The sequence below is a fragment of the Siphateles boraxobius genome, unplaced genomic scaffold (genome assembly GCF_051911475.1).
Source record: "Siphateles boraxobius isolate OS27281-9 unplaced genomic scaffold, OSU_SipBor_1 9, whole genome shotgun sequence".
Taxonomy (NCBI): domain Eukaryota; kingdom Metazoa; phylum Chordata; class Actinopteri; order Cypriniformes; family Leuciscidae; genus Siphateles; species Siphateles boraxobius.
Genome location: NW_027509219.1, coordinates 2,192,057 through 2,209,490, shown reverse-complemented (window position 1 = coordinate 2,209,490; position 17,434 = coordinate 2,192,057). Strand labels below are relative to the sequence as shown.

At 41.9% G+C, this 17,434-nt stretch overlaps 2 protein-coding genes across 2 annotated transcripts in view; both read right to left on the bottom strand.

The window, feature by feature from the left end:
* Nucleotides 1-9,217, bottom strand: part of antxr1a (ANTXR cell adhesion molecule 1a) — a 106,079-nt gene extending 96,862 nt beyond the window's left edge. Inside the window, exon 1 of the mRNA XM_077222781.1 lies at nucleotides 8,734-9,217. Coding sequence (XP_077078896.1) covers nucleotides 8,734-8,876 — 143 coding nt within the window. The 5' untranslated portion in view covers nucleotides 8,877-9,217. The remainder of the gene's footprint in view (nucleotides 1-8,733) is intronic.
* Nucleotides 9,218-10,895: 1,678 nt separating this feature from the next.
* msmbl (microseminoprotein, beta-like) lies at nucleotides 10,896-17,120 on the bottom strand. Its single transcript, XM_077224270.1, has 4 exons — nucleotides 17,101-17,120; nucleotides 16,699-16,780; nucleotides 16,507-16,621; nucleotides 10,896-11,438 (listed from the first exon to the last, which is right to left on the bottom strand). Exons 1-4 carry the CDS (start codon nucleotides 17,101-17,103, stop codon nucleotides 11,324-11,326), a joined length of 315 nt encoding a protein of 104 aa, XP_077080385.1. The 5' UTR covers nucleotides 17,104-17,120; the 3' UTR covers nucleotides 10,896-11,323.
* Nucleotides 17,121-17,434: the final 314 nt, after the last annotated feature.

Here is a 17,434-nt window from a genome sequence, read left to right as displayed (position 1 = left end):
GCCTAATTAGATTGCTCTGCAGCTAAATCCCTTTCCACATTTAAAGTAACACTATGTAATTTTTCAACCTTCATAATATATTTCGAAGACCCTTGTGATGGTACAACGAATTACAATAGGTTAAATGACACGTCTGCCATAGCCTGACGTGGTATGTATCGCTTTTACTGGCACTATGTAACTTCAGGTTTCGGGTAGTAACCGGAGCACAAAAATAACTACAAAATTCAACTGCTTTACGGCATACATAGTTCCCTTTCAAGGGAACTTCGAGCTGCGTCAAACGCTGCGGGAACGCCCCTGCGTTGTGCGTCATGAAGCACGTATGGAATCAGCCCAATGGAGAGATGAAACGTCATAGGCGGGTGACGTCATCGACCAGGAAACTATAAAGCACCCCAAAAACTCAAGCGCATTAGCTTCTGTGCTTTCAGTCGCGCTACATGTGAATCTGTCCCTGTGTGATATTGTCTGTCTTACATACCCTGCACCACACAAACAATTTATCCCTATATATATATATATTGAGAGATTATGGCGGACGAACAGCAGTTTAGAAAGTGTGTTCCTCCCTGCTCGCGTTATTTAACGAGCGGGGATACACATGATCTTTGTGTTGTTTGTTTGGGAGTTCAGCATGCCCAGTTTGCTCTCGAGGGAGCAGACTGTGAGCATTGCGAGCCTTTGCCGTTAAGGACGCTCCGCTCCCGCCGATCGCTCTTTGAGGAGAGCGGTTCGGTGCGCGCTCCCCGCGGTTCGGGTCCCGCTTCTGCCGAGGCAGAGCGGCGGCGCTTATCGTGGGGATCGCAGATGGATCTCACAGCGGGGTTTGAGACGGGCTCTGCCTTATCTCTCCCTTCACCTGTGAGATCCAGTGCCTCAGTCCCGGGTTCGGAAGCACGCGCTGCGGTTTCTTCCGCTCGGGCTGAGGCACCAATGCTGCAGCTATCCAGTTCTGAGGAACTTGATGTTGTTAGTGTTGAGGGAGATGTGGAGGATTCGCCACCCCACACTCCTGAGAGTGATGAGCTTATGGAGGTGTTAACAAGAGCTGTTGAAAAACTTAATATTGAATGGCCAGTGACTAGACAGGAGTCTGTTTCTAAATCAAAGTTGGATGAGAGATTTTTGCCGTCACGTGTGCAGCCTCCACGCCGGTGCCTGCCGTTTTTCCATGATCTCCACACCGAGGTGTCGAAATCATGGAGAAAACCGGTGTCATATAGAGTGTTTAGTCCCCAGACTTCAACATACGCTAATATTATGGGAGCCAAGGCTCATGGTTATGGTGCTTTGCCTCGTGTGGAAGAGACGCTTGCGAGCCATCTCTCCCCCGAAGCAGCATCATCTTTTAAGGCACCGGCATTACCCACCAAGCCTTTAAGAAACACTTCGGCTTTGGTGGGTAAAGCATATTCGGCAGCAGGTCAGGCTGCGTCATGTCTGCATACTATGTCAATCTTGCAGGCATACCAGGCTGATCTGCTAAGGGACATGAGTGAGAGTGAGGAGGTCAGTACTGACGTAGTTCGCGAACTGCGTCAGGCTGCTGATTTATCCCTGCGTGCCACCAGAGAATCGGCCAAATTAATGGGTCGTTCTATGGCAGCTCTGGTGGCCGCAGAAAGACATTTGTGGTTAAATCAGACTAATATTAAAGAGAGAGAAAAAGCTTTTCTTTTAGATGCTCCTCTTTCTCCCATGGGGTTGTTTGGTGATGCTGTGAATTCAGTTATCGATAAATTCCAAGAAGAAAAGAAACAAACTGCAGCTTTTAAAAAGTTTCTTCCCCTTAAAGTTCATGTCCCTGGGGCTGCTGGGCGGGAGCAGCCCCGGCCGTCTTCGAGCTCATTACATAGAGCGCAGCAGAGGCAGAGTGTCGCGTCTCGTGCTCCCCCTGCTGGACAGTGGGCTCAGCCGCGACTCTCTCAGCCGAAGCCTTCTCCCAGTAGAACTGATCTGAGGACAGTTATATTGGCTAAGAAGGCTTCGGCTAAGAAGAAGTCCTGACGCCAAGCCGTTCAGGATGCTGAGGGTGGTCCCCACCGAGGCGGAAAGGTGTTCACCTCTTTTTACGGTGCCCATTCCTCCTCGGTGCCCTCAGGGGCTCGTTCTGCCAACCCCGCTTTTATGCCGGGGCACAGACGATCCCAGCGAGCGCTTTCCCGAGGGACGCTCGCTCCCTCTGAGGAGGGTCTCAGAGCGGTCAGACCAGTTGTTCCCTGCCGGTGCGCCGTTACAGGGCGCTGCGTCTGCTGCTCAAGTTACACCAGAGGCCAGTCTCGAGAGGCTGGTACCCTTAGTAGAATTTCTGGCAGAGTGGAAAAGCCTTCCAAAAATATCTCATTGGGTCCTGCAGACAGTAGAAAAGGGTTATGCTATCCAGTTCAGGTGTCGTCCACCAAAATTCAGAGGGGTTCTGCACACAGTGGTGGGCCCCGAGCAGGCTCTGGTATTGGAACAAGAGGTGAAAACGCTCCTTCAAAAAGAGGCTATAGAACGGGTTCCTCCTCCCAGTTTGGAGTCAGGTTATTACAGCCGATATTTCATCGTTCCAAAGAAGGATGGGGGGTTGCGTCCAATTTTAGACCTGCGCATATTGAATCGCTCGGTAGGGAAGCTAAAATTCAAGATGCTCACTATCAAGCAGATCGTGTCTCAAATCAGGTCCGAGGACTGGTTTGTCACGATAGATCTGAAGGACGCATACTTCCATGTGTCCATCCTTCCACAAGACAGGAAGTTCCTGAGGTTCGCCTTCGGGGGCGAGGCGTACCAGTACAGGGTTCTTCCGTTTGGCCTAGCTTTATCTCCCCGCACTTTCACGAAATGCATGGATGCAGCACTAGTGCCTCTGAGGCTTCAGGGCATTCGTATTCTCAATTACATCGACGATTGGTTGATTTTAGCTCAGACCGAGCAGATGGCGGTTCGGCATCGAGATGTCGTCCTCGCTCATATCAGAAAGTTGGGGTTGAGGCTGAACGCAAAGAAAAGTGTATTATCTCCTTCCCAGAAGACCACTTTTCTGGGTGTCGTTTGGGATTCGGTATCGATGCGGGCGCGACTCTCTCCGACCCGCATCGCTTCGATTCTCTCAGCTGTGAAACAAGTGAAGCTAGGCCAGCTACTCACTGTCAAGCAGTTTCAGAGACTGTTGGGTCTGATGGCAGCAGCGTCCAACGTTATACCTTGCGGCCTGTTGTACATGAGACCGCTACAGTGGTGGCTCAGGACCAAGGGATTCTCCCCGAGGGGAAATCCGCTCCGCACGTTCAAAGTCACGCGGCGCTGCCTTCGTGCTCTGGTCATGTGGAGAGAAACTTGGTTCCTATCCAAAGGTCCTGTGCTGGGGGCTCTTTGTCGTCGCATAACGCTAACGACGGATGCTTCCCTCACAGGGTGGGGGGCGGTCATGAGTGGTCGCCCAGCCCAAGGTCTGTGGCAGGATCATCATCTTTCGTGGCACATAAATTGACTAGAGATGTTGGCTGTGTTTCAGGCTCTGAAACACTTCCTAACAGACCTGAGAGGCCATCATGTGTTAGTTCAATCAGACAACACGTCGGTGGTCTCTTATATAAATCATCAGGGGGGCCTGCGGTCTCGCCGGCTTTACAAGTTGGCCCGTCAGATCCTCCTGTGGTCCCAAGGGAAGCTACTATCTCTGAGAGCAATGTATCTCCCTGGGTATTTGAATGTGGTAGCAGACTCCCTGTCGAGGCAGGGGCCGAGGCCAGGGGAATGGAGACTCCACCCCGAGGTGGTGGAGCTCCTTTGGTTGAGTTTCGGTCGCGCCGAGGTGGACCTATTCGCTTCCAAGGAGACCACTCATTGTCATCGGTGGTTCTCCATCACTCTTCCAGCCCCCCTGGGGTTGGATGCTATGGTGCAGCCGTGGCCGAGGTCACGTCTGTACGCCTTTCCCCCGATTGCTCTGTTACCAGGAGTTCTGGAGAGGGTCCGCCGGGACGGGGTCAGTCTACTACTAGTAGCCCCGTTCTGGCCGGCCCGAGTATGGTTTGCGGACCTGATTTCTCTCCTGGACGGTTCTCCTTTGGAGCTCCCGGTCAGGAGGGATCTACTCTCCCAGGCGGGGGGCACGATACTTCACCCCCGCCCAGAATTGTGGAAACTGTGGGCTTGGCCTCTGAGGGGGCCCAGCTCATAGACTCCGGTCTCTCAACCGAGGTTGTTGAGACCATTCTTAACTCCAGAGCTCCATCCACGAGGAAGCTTTATGCCTTGAAGTGGAAACTTTTCACTTCTTGGTGTGGAGAACACCTGCAGGACCCAGTTAACTGCCCAGTGGGTGCAGTGCTGGAATTCCTGCAGGAGCGCTTCTCCACAGGGTTATCCCCCTCCACACTAAAGGTGTATGTGGCGGCACTAGCTGCTTACCACGTCCCTTTCAGTGGAGTTTCTCTTGGGAGACACCCGCTTATAACTCGTTTCCTCCGTGGCACTTTGAGGCTGAGGCCAGCAGTTCGTACGAGGGTGCCGACTTGGGATCTGGCCATTGTATTAGAAGGTCTTTCCCTAGCTCCTTTTGAACCTATCGAAGAAGTTCCCGAGAAGTTTCTCACTTTTAAGACTATCTTTTTGCTTGCTATCTCTTCACTAAAAAGAATCGGAGATTTGCAGGCTCTGTCGGTTTCACCCTCGTGCCTGGAATTTGCACCTGGCATGGTTAAAGCTTTTCTGCATCCTAGACCAGGTTACGTTCCTAAGGTTCCTACTAATATTGTTAGACCTACGGTTCTGCAGGCTTTCTGTCCTCCTCCATTTATGTCATCGGACCAGGAGAAACTTAATTCACTCTGCCCTGTTAGGGCATTAGACGCTTATGTCCACAGAGCTGCCCTGTGGAGGAAATCAGAACAACTTTTTGTATGTTTCGGGCCACCCAGGAAAGGGTGTCCGGCGTCTAAACAGAGAATGAGCAAGTGGGTGGTTGAGGCTATCTCACTCGCTTATGAGTCGGCTGGCCAGCTTTCACCTTTGGTTGTCCGAGCTCACTCTACCAGGAGTATGGCTGCTTCTAAAGCTCTTTTGTCGGGGGTTTCCCTGAGTGATGTTTGTGATGCGGCTGGATGGTCTTCACCGCATACTTTTATTAAGTTCTATGACCTAGACTTAAGCTCTACCCCTGGGGCACAGGTGCTCTCGTCCTCTGTGCGCTAGTCTCACATGACGGTCATTTGGTCCTATGGCGACGTGGGTATTCGCGTTCCCGCAGCGTTTGACGCAGCTCGAAGTTCCCTTGAAAGGGAACGTCTCGGTTACGTATGTAACCCTAGTTCCCTGATAGGGAACGAGACGCTGCGTCGCTCCGCCATACTCCCGGCACTCCCGTTAGCGCTTCCTTCAAGCCTATCAGAAGCTAATGCGCTTGTGTTTTTGGGGTGCTTTATAGTTTCCTGGTCGATGACGTCACCCGCCTATGACGTTTCATCTCTCCATTGGGCTGATTCCATACGTGCTTCATGACGCACAACGCAGGGGCGTTCCCGCAGCGTTTGACGCAGCGTCTCGTTCCCTATCAGGGAACTAGGGTTACATACGTAACCGAGACGTTTTTCTTCGTTCGTGATGTCTTTCATATAATCATGCATCATACTCTACCTTGTCTGTGGCCATTGTTGATTCCAAAGCCGGTGCTGGATAGACAGCGAGCGTGCGCGTGCGACAGTAGGCTGCGGTAGGCTACATTATTTACGACAGCGGTAATGGACAATTCCGCTTCCAACCTGTAGGGCGACTGCAGAGGAAAGGTTCCTTGGAGTTGCTTTAAGGATGTTCTTCCGTCCTGTACTTAGACAGTATAACTTGCACTTTGATTTGAATTGATAAATGAATGGGCACTACTTTAGTTGGGCTCTCAGGTTATTCCAGAGCCTGACACCACACACAGACACACACATACTTTTCCTCGTAGTTCTGAAAGCTGGTACTTTAAGTTGGCCATAACCTCTCAAATTGTTGAAAAACAGCTATCTCTTTTTATGAATAGTTTTTGAATATTTACTGGTAGTAGGACTTGATTTGCTTTATACACTAATTGTGCAGTATAAAAATCAATTAAGTCATGAATTTAAGCATGTTACTTCGTGAAAACAATTTATTTGTATGTTCAAGGTATCCTACTTTATGAATAACTCTAATTGCTCGTTTTTGGAGTATTACAAGGGGATGTACGGAACTTAACTATAATTATTACCCCAGACCTCAATTCCATAAGTTAAGTATGACAAAATAAGACTGTAATACAATATAAACAGCGCCTTGTAATTTAAAGCATACTTAGCTTTATTTATAATTGCAATATTTTTTTTATATCTTCCTTTGTATGTGTCCAATGTTTGATTTCCAGCTCAGTTTGTTGTCTATCGTGATTCCCAAGAATTTGAATTGTTACTGTAACAGAATCCCAACTGTTACTTTTTCTATTTTAAAACCATTTATATTTATCAGTAATTCGGGATTTTCCTTAATTTGTTAAGATTGATCGATAATTTGTTTAAATGCAGCTATGTCATAAATTTAGCTAATTCCTGATTTACATCCTTTATAAGTCTATTATGGTTATCATGAGAATAAAATATGTTGGTATCGTTAACAAATAACACACATTTTAATAAATCTGATACTTTAAATATATCATTAATATATAAATTGAATAGCAAGGGAGCCAGTATAGACCCTTGAGGCAGCCCACAAACAATGCTCATACATATTGATTCAGTGTCCCCCATTTTAACAAATTGTTGTCTCTCATCTAAATAGCTTTTAATCCAGTTCCCAGCAACTCCCTGAATACCATATTTTTCAAAAAAATTTTTTACAAGAATAGAATGATTGATGGTATCGAATGCTTTCCTTAGGTCTATAAAGATTCCTACAGCATGTTTTTTTACAGTCTACAGCACTGGTGATTTCTTCCACAGCATCTATAATGATGAAAAGACATGAAAAGCGCCTGGAACCCCTGAAAGAGTGAGTGTCTTGGCCATTGGGTGCTGAAAATGACGACATGTTCTTTGCACCAATATGAAATTACATAATCTAATCAACATTGTTATATTCATGAAAATGTTCACTGAATAAAAAAAAGTGAACAAAATAAACGAAAATGTATTATACCCGACATAATTCGATTCATACACAGGATCCAAGGCAGTGGCGTAAAGGGGAAATGAGTTGAGATACAGCTGTATGTCACTGTAAAACAATATGAATCTGTCCAACAAAAACATCACATTCACAGCTGAACTACCAGGTTATCCATGACGAATGCTTTACAAGTATCAGGAAACACAGCTGTGTTTTTTTATTTATTTAACACATTCGCCGAACATGAACATAACACTCTGGGGAAAAGTTGCCAAGTAGAGCCAAAGTTTAGACTGGTAGAATTGAAATAGTTGGAAACTGTGACCCACATACAATCTAATGTATGTCCATATGTGTGTATTCATATTGTGTGCAGCACGCAGGCAAACATGATGATTGAGTTCAGAACCGTATGTAATTGATTTTCCATGTGTTCTTATAGGTCCTAGGGCTTTCGCCACAATACATGCCCAAATTAGGTCAAGATAGCTTGTGATTTGCCATGTATCAAATAAACTAAAAAAAAACTTAATTTGTAGTCAAAATGCATAAAAGTACATTACTTTTCTATTCAATTGCCTATGTGGAACTAATATGGAGATTAGCCTCTAAAACCAGCTGTTTAATCCATCATTCCCTTGCAGGCTTTTGGCTCAGAGCTGCATATTTGTAAACTGTCCTCAGAGGGCACCACTTGCATCCAGCCAATATGTCCGCATTGACCCCAAACATGCAATTTTCTCACCTCATGTTAGATGAGACATATGTTACAGAGGAAACAATTATCTTTATCATCATTCTCTCTCTCTCGCTCTCTCTCTCTCTCTCTCTCTCTCTCTCTCTCTCTCATTAACTCTTTTATATGTCAATGCCATTCTGCACTAAATGATAAAATATAAAACTAAAGCAAAATATTTCACAGAAAAATCAACAATATAATAAATAATATAATAATAAAACAGTATACATAGTGAAGACAAAATATAGGCTATTTGGGCACTTTGCTGTTGCTGAACGTTAGTGGATAATATTCATAGTTACTTTGATTATTCATAGTACATCTGTGGATTCTCTGAGAGGACACCTGTGTGAACTTGAGGAGAACTGAAAGTCACTGAGCTAAAATTATGAAGTAAAGTAGAAAAAAAACTATTTCTCAGAAAAGAATGTGCTAACAATTTGTTAGCAGATGCTACTTATTTTGCATTTAATGTAATGAAGTTCAGTCAGTGAGTGTTAAAATGGCATAGGCGTTAATTTTAAAATGATCTCAAAAATAATCCCAGAGAGACGGACGTGACTTTTGGAGAGTTTCCATTAAAACAATGGGTTACAACATTAATACATGAAAGCATCACTTAATATAGTATTCCTCAATGTAACAGAACCTGAAAAGTTTTAAGTTATGCATTGCCTAATTCTACATGTGCACTTGTAATTTTGTGTAGGCCTATTCAGTGTATTACACTGTCTATTATAACTAAATCAGGTTAATCGGTAAAGCCCCCACTCATCGTGAGTCTTGTATGGTATACAGATACCAACACTGCATTTATGGAGTGTTGTTATGCTTATAACCATGCATGGTAAGGAGAAGTGGTAAATAACAAGATTACTTACTTGTCAAGAACAAAATAGAGGTCAAAACCCCCATAGCAAGAGGAAGCTGCTGTCCCTCTTCCCGGCACAAGTCCTGTATTTCCATTCGCAGTGCCCACCAATTTGACACAGAGCAAAACCGCTATCCTCCAAAGTCTGCACATGTTGTAAAGCACTGTTTGAGTCAAGCAAATGTCAGGACTACAGGAAAAATATAAAAGTGACCATGAGAGAAAAAATGAGGTTTCACGGGGTCCTTAATCCATAATCATTATGTGGAGACCTAATTTGGAGAAAGCATTCTCCAAAAGACTGAATTTGTCTTCTTTGTTCTTATAGCGTCCTGTGGTAGCAGATTGAATGTTTAAGAGAAAAAAGAAGAAAATGTCTCTGGATAGAAATAAGTTTCTAGAACCCAAATGCACACATGTAAATGTTCACATGTACCCAAAAGTCTGACACACTTCTGCTCGCTGCCCCAGTTGCTGCTAGATTGATGTAGTGTGGGAGGAGTGTGGCTGTGTGTGTTTATGTTTGAGAATGTGTGTGAGTGTGATTTTGCCAGACAGTGCAAAATCATTGTCTCTCTCAGCCCTTTGACTCGAAAACAACTTTCCATCCTTTTTTTTTAAGCAATAAAGATAGCCAATGCGTGATTAAGGTTGTTATTTTGCCATCTAGTGGTAAGAAATGTTAGTGAAAATGTTGATGTTCATTGACCACATCACATTAACCATATTATCCACCAAATCTGCTCCATTAAAGGGATAGTTCACCCAAAAATGAAAATTCTGTCAGTATTTATTCACCCTCATGTTGTTCAACCCCGTAAGACCTTCATCTTCGGAACAAAATTAAGATATTTTTGATAAATCTGAGAGCTGGATCACTCCTCCATAGGCGTCTTCAGGGATTGAAACTTGCCAGCCCAGAGATATCGTTACAAGCAGACCTACAAGCAGATATCGTTAAAATAGTCCAAGTGACTACAGTGGCTCAATCTTAAGTTTATCAAACGATGAGAATACTTTTTGTGCGAAAAAAAATCAAAAATAATTGTTCATTTCCTTCTCTGTAGGCCTCGAGTCAGTTCACTAGTATAATAGCGTAAGCTTTTGTTGTTGTATGTCACGTGTGGAGGATCCCTATACCACTCTACAGATAAAGCGTTATGGAATTTTTCGGTTCGCGTACCTATCCAAAGTGATAAGATAAAATAAAAATTCTGCATCAAAATTTATAGACATGTAGTTTGTTTAGGCATGGTTTGTAAGGAATTACAAACCTGCGCACATATATTCAAACGCACATAACTATAGAATCAATTCTTAATGCGCATGTGAACGCCATCAGCGTCTATCACAGGTTCACGTTTAAAGTCTGTTTAGAGAGAACGGTGTCGTCTTACCGGCCCCTAATTTAATAACAAATGATCGTTTAGACGGAAGTGAATCAATCAAAACTAACTTTAGCTGGAAAAAACATTTTTCAAGAGCCACTATAAAACCAAACCAATCTCTGTTACCTTAAATTATATGTTTATCTCTGTAAAGCTGCTTTGAAACATTCTACATTGTTAAAAGCGCTATATAAATGAGGATGACTTGACTTGACTTGACGTACCTCTACGCGATCACACTACGCTAACTGACTTAAGGCCCAGACAGAAGAAAATGAATAGTTGAAATAAAGTCGTTATTTTTGTTTTTTTTGCGCACAAAAAGTATCCTCGTCGTTTGATAAACTTAAGATTGAACCACTGTAGTCAATTGGACTATTTTAACGATATCTTTAATAACTTTTCGGGGCTGGCAAGTTTCAATCCCTGAAGAAGCATATGGAGGAGTGATCCAGCTCTCAGATTTGATCAAAAATATCTTAATTCGTGTTCCGAAGATGAAAGAAGGTCTTACGGGGTTGGAACAACATGAGGGTGAGTAAATACTGACAGAATTTTTGGGTGAACTATCCCTTTAATAGTTTAGGCATGGAGTTGAAAAAGTGTCAAAATAGTGTTGGTCTGTGCTGCTGTAAAAAAATAATAATAATGCTAACAAACACATTGTATTGATTAAGCTTTATTTATATAAACACAATTGTTTAAATCTTTTAATTTATATAATCTATTATTTAAATTTCTATAGCTGTATGACTTTAATTTAATTTACAGTTTTAATGTAAAATGTAGTTAAGGTTGCCTAAATTCCTCAAATCATGTTAACTTACACAACCAGTCAAAAATACAGTGAAAAAAGCAATATTGTGAAATATTATTTTGATTTAAAATTACTGTTTTCTTTCTGAATATATTTTCAAATGAAATGTATACTTTTTCAGAAGGCAAGGCTGAATTTTCAGCATCATTACTCCAGTCTTCAGTGTCACATGATCCTTCAGAAATCATTCAAATATGCTGATTTAATCCTCAATTAGTATACATTTATATAGATGCACTTTATGACCAAGAGACTTCTTTCAAAAACATTCATGTCAAAAACAAAAAAATTGTAATACGAATTTCATGTTCATTTGGACATTTCTGTAATTGGCCTTTAAATCAGCAGATACAACTGAAAAATTATGATTGATTTCTTTCCCTAATTCATGGCCGTCATTTACCGACAGTACCATGAGCACATGGAACTTTCTCAAAAACTTCAAATGTGCATGTAGTGTAATCGTACTCCACTGTGCACTTGTCAGGATAACCAGTGGGCCTCCCCATTCTACAGAAATTAAACAAAATACAAGGATTTTTAATGTATCATATTAGTACAACACTGCCACAAAATGTATGGCTGTTATGTTAAAATTTCTCTGGATTACGCATGCAACTCAGTTCCCTAAAAAGGGAACAAGACGTTGCGTCAGTCGCTGATGCTATGGGAACGCCTTTAGCATGCACTGATGTCTGAAGCACAGATTTCAGAGGCATGAACACTCACCTCAACTCAATGCCCCATCTAGAGAACTTCTAGAACCCATGGGAGCAGTGGTAGCAAGGAAAGCTTTAGACGTAGCATAAGCCACGTCCATTCACATATTTCAACTGAAAGAGAGTAAATAGACCAAGAGCCTGTGGCAATCAACCAATTTTATTCCACCTTCACAAGCATCATAAGAGTTTCTAAAAAGCAACCCAAGCGGGGGTAATGAAGTCCTGATTGCACTTCAACCTCTAGTTAAGTAACTAAGGGAAGGTAACAGGTTAGGGGGTGGTACGCCCATGGCAATACAGTCCATCTCTTCTACACTGTCAGTTGCCTGTTCAACCCTGGTCCTCCCAAAAGGAGTAAAAGTACTGCACAGTGGATTCCTTCTGCAGAGAAAAACAACATACTAGGTAGCGGGATGCCTAAAGTGACTCAACCACTACAACCTTATCTTTAATCCTTGCGACCCACCAGGGACTAGGCAAAATTCTGGAGGAGTAGCATTTATCTGGTATACTCTTACATCCGAATCACAGGGGAAGCGCGGTGTCTTGCTTCTATCTCTGATTACATAAACCAGAGGGAACCACAGAGAGACTGGGTCACATGTGATGACCTAGTCCACCTCTGTATGGTTCCTAGGCTGATGGTTGCTACTTGCCGCTGGTCTTTAGAATATTCCTAAGCTCTTTATGTCCTCTGCAGAGTTTGCTCACCCTCTTACTGGCGGCTCAAGAAAGACTCTGCAGGGGGCAACAGATGAGAAAGTGTAACGGTAATAGTGATGAACTCTATACTCTTATCAATTGCCTAACCTAAATACCTTTAGGGAAGTGGGTTGATATACCTTCATACAACAGTGTACTGGAGGTGGGCGACAGGTGAAAAAGTGGGACGCTAATGGTCAGTACTGCCCACATAGTTTCCCTACATCAGGGAAGAGTTTTCACATCGCCTCCTATGAATATGGAGGGGGTCTAATATGCCCATTCCCCAGGCTTAAGCCCCTGCCCAAACAGGATGTCTTTAATGAGTGGAATTTCCCTAGAGGAGTGAACAGACAGTATGTCTATTTCTTTCAAGCTGAAGAAACCAATAAACTACAGCTACCAAACATACGGCATGGCCCATCCGTAAATCTGCCACTCGGCAGGAAACATAAATGCCTGCCCAAAAAAGCGATCTCATGAGAGGCCAACACCATATCCAGTTCCCTTGCTACAGGGGGGTATCGGGTCAGAAAGTTTCATTCTGTACTATCTCTGTTCAACTAGCCACTTATGTACCCCCTCATGGATCTCCAGTTGTCTAACCCTGGTCTAAAGCCTACTAAACCCTCTGGAATGCACTATGTGCCTCTACCACTAGGCAAAACAAACCAGAGAGTGGATCGCAAAATAGCAATTTTTGACCACATCCACTGTTTCAAACTCTGTTTTTTAATTCTTCTTCCTCTGAGCTCTTTATCTTATTTGGGAGAGCTTGCTCGGCCCCCTACTGGAGGCTTGAGAAGAATCTACCTTACCACTGGCCTTGTAAGGCCAATGACCCAACAACCATTTGTAAAACAATACCCTCAATAAGGGTTATGAGACAGCGAGGGGGAGGGGTGTGTTTGAGGAGACCTGGTGCAGGACCTCACGGCTTTGGGTCCTCAGACCTACAAGCTGAAATTATCTCCCCAAAGTCCCGCTTTAGCCTCCTCCAGTCATGCCCCCTTGATCCCCAACTCCTTGGAGGGATGCGCGGACCGCCTGCCTTTGACCCTTCTGTCAGGAACTAGTCTCAGGGAGAAGGAAAGAGGGAGCTACTGGGGATGATGGACCCTGGATATGGTGATTGCATGGGCCATCTTCTTCGTGACACTGCCAGAGTTCCAGGACTGCCTCAGGTGCCAATTACTCAGCTGATCCAGGTCCTTGAGGAGGTTGGCCTAGTACATCTGCAATAGCGCCATGGTGTGTAGGGCTGCACCAGCCTTACCCACCACTGCGTAGGGCTTGCCCACCAGCCCTCGAGGTGGTCTGACACGGTGGTCTTCATATATCTGTGCTTGCATAGCCCTTGCACATTAGAATAATTTGATGGTGAACCAGTGACTATGCGAGGAAACAACTCGTCATGGAGATTAGGAAGAAACAGAAGGCTCAGGAGGGGTCATTACAGTGTGTTGAGAGACGTCATGATTTCCTCTGCCAATAGAATTGGTGTGATTGCACACGTGCTTCAGACACATGTGACACACACTGAAGGCATTCCCATAGTGTCAGCAACAGATGCAATGTTTCCTCAAAAGAAAACCAAAATTAATGAGTTAACCTAATGCTTTTGTAATAGAGGGGAACAGTGATCCCCCACTGTGGCCTTAAAGTATTTTTCAATTAAACTTCTGTAAATTTTTCTGTTAATTCTGTTAATTTTTCAATTAAACCTAATACTCAAAATCATCCGTAAAATTAACCATTAACTTTACAGCTCAAGTAATACACAATTTTAACAAATTTGTTATGGGTGCTTTTTTTATAAAAACAAGCTTCAAATTTCTTTTAAATCCTCCCAAAGTGGTCTCACTTACTTTAGGCCTAGTCCACACGTACACGGGTATTTTTTTATAAACTGAGTTTTTCCTCCTTCATTAAAAAAAATCGTTTGCACACAAGCACAGTTTTAAAAAAATATCTGTCCACATGAAAACACAAAAACAAGTTATGAAGCCCTGTCATGAGCATGCAAAACCAACAGGTGGCGATATAACCCTAACCGTAAAGCCATGTTGGCCAATCAGAAGCCAGAAAAAAGGTTATTACTGGTTCTGGTAGCTAAAAACATGTTGTCATTAGCAGTGACCTGCATAGTATTGCATTCTGACGTCTCTGTTCCGCAATATAATGGGAGAACTGTGCATGTATTTGTATACAGTATAATATATAATATATATATATATATTAGTGATCGACTGATATTGATTTTTTATAAGCGATACCGATACATATTATTTGCATGTGTTTGTGCCCGATAACCGATATGCAGAACCGATATTTATTTACTGTTATACTTCTGTTTTTGGCACAATTATTACAACACAAATGAACTGAACAAACCATTTTATTTATAACAATCACTCCCTTCTTGCATACAAAAAAAAAACCTTTATATTTATACACAAATAAATAGAGGGGTCTGAGTCCAAAAAATAAAGTGCACTAAGTGTCTTTGTTTAAAAATAAAAGCTTTGATGAGGTAAAAAATAAAGCACAAAAACTATTCTAACATATTTGGATATGTTTATTTGTTTTCATAAATGGTAAACTAATCAAATTACAATAAAAACATTTATATTATTACATTATATAATTTATATCTATTTATATCTTATCATTTATAAGCATTAGCAGCAACAATGTTAACAATAGGCAAAATAAATGTTAAAAGCATAATGTTTTCATATGGAAAAAATAATTGACAGGGGAGTCATATCACCTTTGCAGAAATGTAATTCATTTTAAACAGTTTTAGAAGGTTTATGTGCCGTTTAATAGGTTTAAACTAAGAGTGAGGAATAATTCACTGGGTAATATTAATTCACTGCATAATATTAGCTGGAATAGCCTATAACATCAGGAAAGTAACAAACAAAACAGCATAGCCTATACATCATTGCATTTTCCAACTAGTATGTTATTAATTATTATTAATATTTTTGTCGGTCTAGATCATGAAATGCTTTATGACAAAGTGCTGTTTATCTATGCATTTACACAGAACTATAACATTAGGCTATACGTTACTCAACCGCGATCGCGCGTGCAGATAATAAATAATTAATTTCCACAAAGCGGTATATTTAGATGTGTATTAGCGAAATAATTGCTATGTAGTAAATGATAATATAATCTAGGGTGTTTAAACAAGATAATCTTGTCAAAAGTTTCATTCAGTGGCCGTGCTTGAGCATTCCTGATCATCAACCCAGTGAGTGCTCAGCAATATGAACGAACTTTTTTCGAGACTAATGGTGAGCAAATACAACAGATAGAGAATTAAATTCAGCGCTTTTATTTTCAACATGCACTCATTCATGTCTGTTTTATTTAATTAATGTAAAGTTACGTCTTTATTGGGGCAGGACATGACGGATTAGGCCTACGCTACGTGGCTCAAAGAGTTCGTCTCAATTTTTTAGAACCAAGCTGCATAAACTATATCAGGCATTTATGTCTCAAATCTCATTTCTGCATGCATGTCTGTTATGTTAAATAAAGTTGAATAATTAAAGCAAAGCAAGTAGAACATATACTTTACCTGTGCACAGAGTTGTTATTGACTGATCTCCTCAGACGCGGGCTGCAATGGCGGAATTCTCAAAACGGCCACAAGATGGCGCCGTTTATCGGAAAATCCGATATTACAAAACCGATTCCCGATTATGGGAAAATGCTTAAATATCGGGAAAAATATCGGTAAACCGATACATCGGTCGATCACTAATATATATATAATATATAAGCCCTGTTAGCACAGGCTCTGCTCATGTAAACAAAGGAGATAGCGGCACACAATCTGACGTCAAACAAAAGAGATAGCGCGCACTCCGACGTCACAGGCCAAAATCTCTGGTTTCACTGTATACATGACAACACTGCAACCGGAGTTTCTAAAAATCTTTACCCTGGCAGGAGTTTCCAAAAAAGTTCAGTTTCAGTGACCGAATACTCCGTTTGCATGTGGACGAACTGCCAAACTGGTTTTGAAAATACCCATGTTGGTGTGGACAGGGCCTTAGTAACTCAATTCTGTTGTATTGATGGAGAAAATCAATACAACAGGTAACGTCACTAGTTACTAAATTTTATATACTTACGCATCACAGCAGCTCATGGAGTTAGCAGAACATTCACAGTCCATACATTTACTGCTTCTCCAACTGGACCCAATAGGATGCCAAGTCTTATCTGTTGAGTCCTGGCAAAACTTATCTATCAAGGATAAGAGAATTGTGTCATACTCTTTAGCTATGCATTAAAAGCAAAGGAAAAGTTATGTGTGTATGTACCTGTCTTGTGTTGGGTGAGGGAGCATGCAGCATCGACCAGAGGAAGGACAGTGCACAGAAACAAACCCAAAACCACAGACCTCTTCACAGTCAACAAACACAAGCAAATAAAGTTATTGATCCAATGTTAAACTTTAAATAGTTTTACCTGAACCTGCAGAACTGGGTTGAATTTAATTTACAACAATGTATAGTAAAAGTATGTTTGCTTTACAAATGTAGAGTCATTTAGAGGAATTATATGGTAAAATGTATCATCGACAGGTATAAAAAAGTATAAGATATCACATGCAACTGACACATGTGATTAATCCTGTAATTAATTGTGAAAAATATCTATTGAAAATCTTAAAATCTATATATTAAACTATAAACATAAGCAATATTATAATGAGAGCTTACCATGTTTAAGCAGACAGCGATCCGATTATATGAAACCAAAATCACTATGCCTGCATGTATTTAAGTGAACAGAGGAGGGTGGAGCAATATGTTATTGATTCATTTCACAAATTATTTTGAAAAACTGATACAAATGCATATAGGCCTTGTTTTTACAGACAATGGTAAGATTAAACCAGGATTATGCCTTAGTTCAATTAGGGCATTTAAATAGCTATTATAAAAGTGCCTTAGAAAAAACATTACTGGTGTGCATCTTGAGACAAAAGATTGCCACTGACATATTTTAAGATTGTCAGTACATGTTGCTTTCAGTTAAAAAAACTCCAACATG